The 10641-nt window shown below is 41.5% G+C and overlaps 1 protein-coding gene across 1 annotated transcript; it reads right to left on the bottom strand.

Annotated features, from left to right (window-relative positions):
* Nucleotides 1-747: 747 nt before the first annotated feature.
* Nucleotides 748-4897, bottom strand: LOC138783880 (lutzicidin-like). The gene is made up of 4 exons (XM_069959169.1): nucleotides 4417-4897; nucleotides 3437-3538; nucleotides 3261-3338; nucleotides 748-2449 (listed from the first exon to the last, which is right to left on the bottom strand). The coding sequence occupies exons 1-4, from the start codon at nucleotides 4600-4602 to the stop codon at nucleotides 2141-2143; spliced, it is 675 nt and encodes a 224-aa protein (XP_069815270.1). The 5' UTR covers nucleotides 4603-4897; the 3' UTR covers nucleotides 748-2140.
* Between the last annotated feature and the right edge of the window lie 5744 nt (nucleotides 4898-10641).

Below are 10641 nucleotides of genomic sequence, written 5' to 3'. Positions count from 1 at the left end.
TGGCTGGGATCAGCGGATCCTGATCATCTGCATTGTCTCCTGGTGTCTGGGGTGGTCTCAGGTCCACCCCATGGGGAAGGGGTGGATCTGCCAAGTTTGCTAAGTTTTATCAAACAGGTTTGGATTTGTATTTAAAGAAGTTTACAAATTAAAGTTACAACACATTAAAATATAATTTAAAGGAGTACTCCGATGGGAAAAAAAAGTTTGTAAATTAACTGGTCTAAGAAAATAATATAGATTTGGAAGTTACTTCTATTTAAAAATCTCCAGTCTTCCAGTACTTATAGGCTGCTGTATGTCCTACAGGAAGTGGTGTATTATTTCTAGTCTGATACAGTGCTCTCTGCTGCCACCTCTGTGCATGTCAGGAACTGTCCAGAGCAGGAGAGGTTTTTTTATGGGGATTTGCTCCTGCTCTGGACAGTTCCTGACATGGACAGAGGTGGCAGCAGAGAGCACTGTGTCAGACTGGAAAGAATACTTCACTTCCTGCAGGACATACAGCAGCTGATAAGTACTGGACACCTGAAGATTTTTAAATAGAAAGTAAATCATAGATTTATATACCTTTCTGACACCAGTTGATTTAAAAACAGTTTTCTTTCTCTGTAAGCCTGGTACACAGAGATTATTTCGTATTGTCTGCTATAGAGTATTCATTTCTAAGGTTTCATGAGGAAATAATCAACATGAAAACACATTATAATTTACATTCATATAATAGTACAAAGATAATGTCCACAGGGAGAATGAACATAATTATGCAATAATACAGGAATAATTCACACTATGATGTCATAGTACAAGGATAATGCACACTGTGATGTCATAGTGCAGGATTAATGCACACTGTGATGTCATAGTGCAGGATTAATGCACACTGTGATGTCATAGTGCAGGAATAATGCACACTGTGATGTCATAGTGCAGGAATAATGCATATTGTGATGTCATAGTGCAGGATTAATGCATACTGTGATGTCATAGTGCAGGATTAATGCATACTGTGATGTCATAGTGCAGGATTAACGCATACTGTGATGTCACGGTGCAGGATTAATGCACACTGTGATGTCATAGTGCAGGATTAATGCACACTGTGATGTCATAGTAAAAGGATAATGCACACTGTGATGTCATAGTACAGGTACATTACAGTTCACTCTATCATGATATGTAGTAAAGGAATCAGGCACTTAGTAATGCACACTGTGATGTCATAGAACAGGATAATGCACACTGTGATGTCATAGAACAGGATAATGCACACTGAGATGTCATAGTACAGGGATAATGTGCACTGATGTGTACAGGGATTTTGCATACTGTAATGTATAGTAAAGGGATAATGCACACAGTGATGTCATTGTATAGATGTAATATTCTCACTGACATTTAAGCACCATTACAAAGTGATGTCAAAGTTTGGGGTTACTCTACCTATGTCATACTTTCATAACATAGGAACAATGCAAACAAGAAAATAGTGACATCACAGTACAGAAAAAAGTATATAATGATGTCACATGCAGGTATGACGTACACATGATGATGCAGTGATGTCACAGTGTAGGAATAAAGCAAAACATATTGCCGTAGTAATACACAGCAGGGATAACTGAGGGGTAACTATATGGGGCCACGTGAGATTTCCACACCTCCTCTATTGTCTATGATCAGCAGTAGCTGCACCTTATGCCTGCTGGCCTGGTAGTTTCTTAGTCTATGTCTCTGACACAGAGTTCCAGATCCTCTGCATAGACATAGAGGTGGTGTAATTAATAACATTCTGTCTGTCTGCAGCCACCACTAGGTGGAGCTCAGAAGCTTTGTGCATACAACTAAACATTGACCTGAATGATGACTCAGTATGCAGTGAGCTCCCCCTAGAGGTGGCTGCAGGCAGAGGGAATGTTTGCTTTGTCAGTGCAGGAGGTCTGGAGTTCTGTATTAGGAAAACTCTGACTACTAGAAGTAAACCAGTGCAGAATGTTGGATTTGCCTATTAATAAGGATGGACAGAGGGTCAGAATAAACTAGTCCTCCAACAAGTCACTCCACCTAACTCAGGTACTATAGCTCCTGAAGTGTATCTATTGATTATAATGTAATGGAGGTGGAGGGTGAATCCATCTTTCTATCTTGGTAACACTTCAAAGAAACATTCCAGACAAAGAAACCTTCCAAGGAACCGTCCCGACGGCAGTGTCCTCTTGGCGGTTTCCGGTACGAGACGTTTGTCGTGAGTGTTTTCTGTTTTTAATGCCAGGAATTCATCTAATATTCTTTTCTCTTCGTTGTCTTCTTCTTCTAGAAACATCTTCTCATGGTCGTCCATTGTTATGACGTAGTCCTCGTAGGAGGCTTCATCTTCTGGTTGGTCTGTAGAGTCGTCTTCCAGTTTTCTAAGCTTGTCCATGTATTTACTCTCTGGGTCTTTCTTTGTCTTGTTAAAAACAGAAAAAAGTGATGGGGGAGGAGCAAGTAAATATTCCAAGTTTTTAATATTTGGTGAATTCTGAACTGAATTAGATCCCCGAATAGAGGAAATTAAAAAAAATAATCTAAGAGGCAATATAAGCTTGGACAGAAGGGGCCCCATCACCTAACAGCATTAAACTCCTCCTCAAAACCATTATAATGTAAAAATTGGAAGCTCCACCCCTGAGGAGCAAGAGCTTAAAAAGTAAAAAAAAAAACTACTGCATTACAATATATTCAATGCAGTTGTCATTCGCTTTCCCCAACAAGGTCCATACATGGAAGACTTCTCTATCTTTTATACCAGAAATTCCCAACTTATGGCTCTCTAGCTGATAAATCGACAATATGCTGTATGCCATGACAACTGTAGGCCCTGCCATATTTACCACAAATTGATTTAGTTGCAGAAAGTGAGTGCTAACTGCACTGAGTATATTGTGGGTTAAAATGTGGGTTTATATTTAGTTTATTTTTGGGTTTAAAGCAATTTTTGTTACTTTTCAGCTATTGCTCCTCACGGGTGGGACTTCAATATACAATATATATTTATTATATACAATATGATGAATAGCTCAGAGGGGGAGCTTTGTGGCCTTTACTAGGTCCCTTGTCTCCTTCTTAATCACTAAAAACTAAGGGGTGTTGGCAGATGAATGTTATATTTTAAGTTCACAGCAAGATATTTTTGTTTTTAATTTCTTTCTCCTCGGGGGTGGGGCTTACTGAGTAACATCAGCCGATGAGCTCAGGACTGGAGGATGAGCTGGACTCACCTCCACAGAGACTGTCGTGCAGATGACCGAAAATTTCTTCTCCTGATCGTTCTTTGATGCAGCACAACTCTTCTCCAGCTGAATATACATAATGGAGGAGGAGAAGAATATGATCATATATTGAACTTAATAAAAAAAACCTATAACTTTATTGTAGCAGAGAGATCAGGTCTTACCCCGTCAGGTTTATAGTCACAATTTTCAATTGTCTGATTTTCAGATTTTGGACAAACTGTTTCTTTAATGGTGAAAATGATATGTTTTTGAGCCTTGGAGCCCTGCAAGGAGGAGTCAATGATATTACAATAAGCATCATAAAAGGCTAAATTACTTCTGCCAGGACTACCTGTTCTGCCATCATCATGATGGGGATTCCTGGCAACCATCGTTTTATCAGGGTTAGTACTTTGTCTAGAAAGGGACTCAGTGATCAGCTGATCGCTATGATTTAGTGTGATTGACTTGATGTATATTTTCCCTGCAGCGGCCACTACAGGACAAGTGTTGTATTACATGTATGGGCCAGGTTTGTCAGGAAGAGCTTTATTTTGTTAGTGGGCTTCTCTCTGGCTCACATATGGGGCCCTGGGCTGGAGATTCACTCTATGATTATATTTATATAAAATTTTCCAATCAATACTTGTTTACTATCTCTGCTTGCTGTCATTTAATCAGAATCTTCACCGTTTATTTCCAGTGGATACAGATCCGTCCTGGTCATGTGATGCTCGCACACCCATCGGGCTCTGTACAGTTACAGTCCAATTATCAGAGCTGTGTACTGTAACAAGCCATGCAGTTGTGGTCACGTAACCAGGAAAGTTTTTACTTACAGCAAGCAGAGATCTTACAATCAACGTGGAATTCATACTAAGAATATATTGGGAAATTGTAGAAATTCTCATGATGCAAAGAATAACTTGGACCTGGTCCATGACTAAGGAATGACACATATTTACACGAAAATACATCTTGAGAATTTAAGGAAATACTTCAACCCGGGAAAATCCAGTAAGTGACGGATCTAGTGGCTCCCATAGGACACATCTCCGATTACTGGTATCAGATATGAAGGATAGAAGCAATCATGATCAGATAGACTAAAATGTGAGATCAGCAGCTGGGCTCAGAAGATGCTCTGCAGATCAGTACTCACCACCTTGTAGTCGTATTCCTCCTTGTAGAGTCTAAACACCATGTCTGAATGGGATTCTCCATTGTAGAAGTCAACGGCCTCAGCTATTAACTTCAAGGGGTTATCTTCACTTGTCTGTTCAAGAGGTCGCCCATTGACCATGGCGACCAACACGAATACAAGGACAACCTTAAAGGAATTCTCCATGCTGCGTCTCTCCTCTCGCCCTGTTAGGTATCTGAGGTCGGCTCTCTGAAAGCTTCTGAATGTTCCTCCGGCTGCTAATACACGACTGGCACAAACACGATCAGCTTCTTTTCAGAGCCACCTGAGCGAGACCTGGTGTAAGAGCTAAACAAAGGAGCCTGGCTTACAGATTAAGAAACCCGAATTATCCGTCACATGGTTGTCCTTAGCAAATCAGACAAATATTTGATTATTTGATGTGAATGGAGGACCAAGAACATTTATGCTAGAAGAACAGGGAAAGCAGGTGTCCGATGAGTAATGGCTTGGGAACAATGTCAGCGACAATAGAAAAACATATTGGTTTCGCATGGTAACTTCCCTATTTCCCGTAGAAACTGACCCTGGCGTAAGTAAGTGTGATGAAACCTTAAAGGGATTCTCCGCTTTGGGCAACCCTTACTTGTTAAACTGATGCTGTGGCGGGGCTCCCCGGAGAAGATAGTGGCGGTCCGCAGTGGCAGCAGATTGCTTCTATTGTGATCTGTTGAAAGACATCAATCAGCTGAAATGGCACATGTCTGCTGATCATTGTCTTCTATTACAGGAGACAATTAACAGCCGAATGCGGCCAATAATCACTCTGTGTAATAGGGCCTTAAGAGTCACTTTTTATAAGCACTCTTCACTCTGGAAGGAGATGAAGATCCTGAGAAGCCACTTGTATTAACTCAGAATTTCCTAAGAAAGGGAAATGAAAATGTGGTCTCTGGACTAGACACGCAGTTCAAGAGCTACTTCCTCCATCTGGTATTAGAAAAGGATTAGTATCTTAGTATATTAGTATCTTAGAAAGTAGGATTGTATCTTATGGATAGGCAGAGGTATACAGCTGGATATATGGATGCCATTGGTGTGAAGCAGCCATTATGAGGATGAGGATGACATGGCTACAGTTGACCCAGTGGCCTTTAGGGAGCTCCATTAGACTATATTAGTGTTATAGTGGACATGCTCTTCACCAATGGTAAATGTTGAGCTTCCAAGACAAGATGATCAAGTGACTACTACTACTGGCAGAGTGGCAATATGAGTTCTAGGTGTTCAGTGCCATGACCTGTATGTACTACTTTTTGGAAATCTAAGGTCATCAGACCCTTCTACATCTTTCTATTGGTTTATCTCCTCTTACGTTCTCTATTTCCAATGTACGTGAAGACCTGAGTTGGATTCATCATGGTGTCTACCTTTACATGCATATCTTTGCCATCTTATGAGGTCTTACATTTTGTCTCTGATCAATCAAACAAAAACCTAACCAATGAACCAATAAACCAGCCAACCAACCAACCAACCAACCAACCAGATAATCAACCAACCAAATAACCAATAAGCCCAGCAACAAACTAGCTGATGATCCAATCAACCAAAGAACCCAGCTGCTAGTCAAGCAACCATCCCACCAATAAGCAGCCCACCAGCCCAAAAAAAAAAAACAATTATCCACCCAACAAATTCACCAATCAACTTAACTAACTTACCTAACCACCCATCAACCACCTGATCAATGAACTCTATCTGATCTTCACATTCACGCTGCTTTTATGGCGAGTCTTAAACGATCATTTGAAGACCGTTTAGTGATTGTTTGTGGTTGGAAACGATTGTCATTCACACATGTTTTGATCGTCACGTCATCTTACTCTTAATGAGAATATGAGTAGAGATGATCGAACATCGGGAAAAGTTAGGAACCTTCCCGATGCCTTCCCGTTCTGTGGGGAAGGAGGAAGGAAGAGACAGCCCAAGTACCACCTGAAATTCCGGGATACATCCTAGGTAATATTCTGTATCCCAAAATTCCAGGTGGTACCCGGGCTGCCTTCTCCTTCCCCATGGAACGGGAAGGCATCAAGAATCAAATGCGGAAGGTTCAACAAGGTTCGAGTTCGATAGAACCTAACTTTTCCCAATGTTCGATCATCTCTAACTATGAGTAAGATCACGTGATGATAGAAAGGCATCAGTCTACCATGTCCAGTCTGTGAAGCCCTAATAAAGAAGTTGGATTTTACCCTGAGACTGCTGGCTCTTCTTCTCCATATCCCTTGGTGTAAGAAAATTGTGAAATAAACCCGAGACCTGAAAACTGAGAACATGGAGACATAGAAAGTGTGACGTGAGATTATAAGGTAACAATGCTTGTGAACTGTGCACAACAATGGATGGACGAGGCTGTGCCAGGACTGAGGACAGAAGGTGACACACCAGGGGAATGTGATCCGCACAGCTGAGGAGGTCATTCTATAGGATTATAAGATTTTTATCCACAGAACATTCCGGACGTTCTACTGATCTGCAGCCTGTGATCTGCCCGGTTCATCATGCCAGTGTTACCTTGTAATGATAAGATCTGTCTAGACTCTGAGTTTCTTATACATTAATGTAAGAAGATATCATTAAAAACACCCTTTTATTTATGCTCCTCCTCTTATGTAGGCTCCTCCCCTCTGTCTATGTGCGCTGTTTCAGCCCATTGTTCATCCTCACTTAACCCTTTGAGGACCAGGCCCAAAATGACCCAGTGGACCGCGCAAATTTTGATCTTAGTGTTTTCGTTTTTCCCTCCTCCCCTTCTAAGAGCTCCAGCACTCTCAGTTTTCTGTCTACAAGCCATGTAAGTGCTTGTTTGTTACAGGAATAGTTGTACTGTGTAATGGCGTCATTCATTTTACCATAACATGTATGATGGAATCCCAAATATATTATTTATGAAGATATAAATAGGTGAAATCGAAAAAAAGAATGCAATATGGTAACGTTTGGGGGGTTCCTGTGTCTACGTAATGCACTATATGGTAACAGTGACATGATACCATTACTCTATAGGTCAGTCCGAACACAACCATATGCAGGTTACACAAATTCTCTAATGTTATATATGTATTTTTTTATGAAATCCTTTTTTTTGGCAATTAAATATTAATAAAATGGGCCTATTGTGACGCTTATAACAGTTTTATTTTTTCACCTACGGGGCTGTATGGGGTGTCATTTTTTCCGCCATGATCTCTAGTTTTTATTAATACCATATTTGTGAAGATCGGACGTTTTGATCACTTTTTATTGGTTTTTTAAAATATATAATGTAACATAAAATCGGTAATCCGCGCACTTTTTTCCCTCTTTTCGTGTACGTCGTTCACCGATCACAATGACGCTTGTTATATTTTAATAGATCGGACAATTACGCACGCTACGGTATATTATATGTTTATCTATTTATTTATTTTTATATGTTTTATTTATATAATAGGAAAGGGGGGTGATTTCAACTTTTATTGGGGGAGGGGCTTTGGGGTAGTGTAATAGTGTTTTGAACTTTTTTTTTTTTACACATTTGAAGTCCCTTTGGGGGACTTGTACATACAGTACTTTGATTTATACACTGATGAATGCTATGCCATAGCAGATTGACGATTGGACCGCACGGAGGCAGGTGAGAGACCTCCGGCGGTCCGTTTCAACGATCGGGACCCCCGCAGTCGCACTGTGGGGGTCCCGATCGGTAAGTGACAGGGGACTCCCCCTGTCACTTACACTTAAACGCCACGGTTGCGCCGCGATCCTGGCGTTTAAGGGGTTAATGACACGCGGCAGCGTGATCGCTGCAACGTGTCATTACCGGTGAGGTCCCGGCTGCTCACTGCAGCCGGCCCCCACCTCCTATGAAGCGCGCTCCGCTCCGGAGCGCGCTTCATAGCGGGAGAAACACCCAGGACGTAGAGTTACGTCATGGGTCGTCTGGGGACAGACTTCCATGACGTAACCCTACGTCCAGGGTCGTCTAGGGGTTAAAGTTTCACTGTCGTTTCATTTTTTTTGCAGAAATCAATAGTACAGGCAATTCTAAGAAACTTTGTAATTGGGTTTATTAGCCAAAAAATGCATTTTTATCATTAAAAAGCAGTTTGAAGCTCTTCCCCCTGTCTTCATGGTTCTCTTATGGAGAGGGGAGGGGTGGAGGGAGATGAGGCACCAAAACAGGACAACAAAGAGTTAATTTACAGCTACATCACGGGGCTATCTCCTCTGACGTCAGTACTCACCTCTCTGACCTCGGAATAGCGGCTTTCACACAGCTCCCACTGTGTAATCCTTTGTTCTCTGCTCTCTGCTGCCGACTAAACTCCCTCCTCCCCGACTGATGTAAAAGAGTCGAGATTTCCTGATAATGAGCAGTGAATGAGAGAGAGAGAGGAGGGGGGGGGGGCTGGGGAAAGTCTTTTTGAATGCAGATAATGGCATATTTGCCTAATAAACCCAATTACAAAGTTTCTTACAATCGCCTGGACTATTGATTCCTGCAAAAAAAAAAAAAAAATTAAACCACAGTGACACTTTAAGAGCATTACATTACAATGTGTGTTCTCCAGTAGTCACTGATTCCCCTCCAGCAGTTTCCTGTAGATGATATGAGTATATTATTAACCAATCATCTCTGTTCCTCTCTGCAGTGGGCGGAGTTTCCTCACTGCCTGTGACATGCTGCGTGGTCTGCCTCCTCTCCTGGGCCCCACACCTGTATCTGTGACTCTCCAGCCTCCTGTTCACAGTATGGACTGATCAATAGAACTATAGATTCTGACATATGGAATGAGTGTGTCCATGTTGGAGTATCTATGTGTAGGTATCCAGTGGGTTGTGTATATGTGTTTCATGTACAGTATGTGTGCACTGTCTGACACTATTATGTTGCGCATGGTTTGGTAATATTTGTTGTATATAGTACAGTGCCAGAAGACAATGTAGGACACCGATTTCCTGCTGGTACAATATGTTCTGCACTCTTGAACTTTACAGGAAACCCTTTGGCTTTATTAACTCTTCAGATACCATTGTAGAATATGTAAGAACAGGCAATGACTATAGCGACCGAATCAGTCTCAGAGCCAAGGGCACAATCAGCTTTAATGGTTGCAGTAATAGGAGCATTAATAGTAAAGTAGGTTGCTTCACTTATCAGACTTTATGGTATAGCTGACTCCTTTCCTGCTCCCTCCCCTTAAATTCATTGTGAACTTTAAAAAGAACGCTCAAATCCATCTCAATAGTAACATAGTAACATATATAGATCAGCTGTGCATAGAAGTCTATGGACTAGACTCACAGCTTACGCTGATCATGACAGCTCTATAATGTCCTCATTGCTGCCCAAAGAAGTCTATTGAAATGGGAGGGGGAGGAGAGGGAAGCGGCAGGAGAAGAGTGACAAAGATAAACTGCTAAAAGCTTAACTAAGGGAACCCATATGCAGAGCTTGACTGACAGCTTACACTGCTCAGTGCAGCCTTTTAATGACCTCCATGCTGACTCTAGAGTTCTTTGGAAATGGGGAGGTGGCTGCTGACATACACACAAACACACACACACACACACACACACACACACACTGCTGAAAGTTCTAGTGTTATGTTTCCTTGCAGTGCTGGATTCACAGCTTACATGACTCAGTACAGCCCTATAATGTTCTTTAAGCTGTCTATAAAATTTTGTGGAGATGAATGGAAGAAAAGGGGAAGCTGAAGAGAGAGTTACACACACATAGAAACTACTGAAAGTGTGTTATATCTCCATGCAGTGCTGGACTCACTGCTCACCCTGCTCACTACAGCCCTAGGATGTCCTCCATGCTGCAGATGGGAGGGGCAGGAGCAGAAAGTTGAAAGGGAAAGGCTCAAAGAAACTCCTGGAAGCTCTAGCATGTGTACAGCAGTGCTGGACACACAGCTTATACTACTCAGTTTAACTCTATAATGTTCTTCATGCTGTACTTAAAGGTCAGATAGAAGCAGACAAAAAAAGAAGGGTCCTCCTTAGATGAATGTGGATGTATATTTTCTCCTCTTTGCATGGATTCTGAGGGTGTATTACTTTTCCTTATTGTTTGCTTTAGTTTTCTGCTTTTCACAAATCCCCTGGTTCACATGAGTCTCCATATTAATAAAGGGGAACCCTCCATTGTTAGCTGTCACCATATATATGAAGGATGTGAATGAC

This window comes from Dendropsophus ebraccatus, chromosome 2 (genome assembly GCF_027789765.1).
Source record: "Dendropsophus ebraccatus isolate aDenEbr1 chromosome 2, aDenEbr1.pat, whole genome shotgun sequence".
Taxonomy (NCBI): domain Eukaryota; kingdom Metazoa; phylum Chordata; class Amphibia; order Anura; family Hylidae; genus Dendropsophus; species Dendropsophus ebraccatus.
This window is presented reverse-complemented; position numbering and strand designations above follow the sequence as displayed.

Bases quoted from the DNA above. Each gene is read 5' to 3' on its own strand.
- LOC138783880 (XM_069959169.1), bottom strand. From the start codon at position 4,602: ATGGAGAATTCCTTTAAGGTTGTCCTTGTATTCGTGTTGGTCGCCATG. The intron at 3,339-3,436 runs GTAAGACCTGAT...ATGTATATTCAG, and splicing joins GTGACTATAAACCTGACGGG to CTGGAGAAGAGTTGTGCTGC. The intron at 2,450-3,260 runs GTGAGTCCAGCT...GTTTTTAACAAG, and splicing joins GCACGACAGTCTCTGTGGAG to ACAAAGAAAGACCCAGAGAG.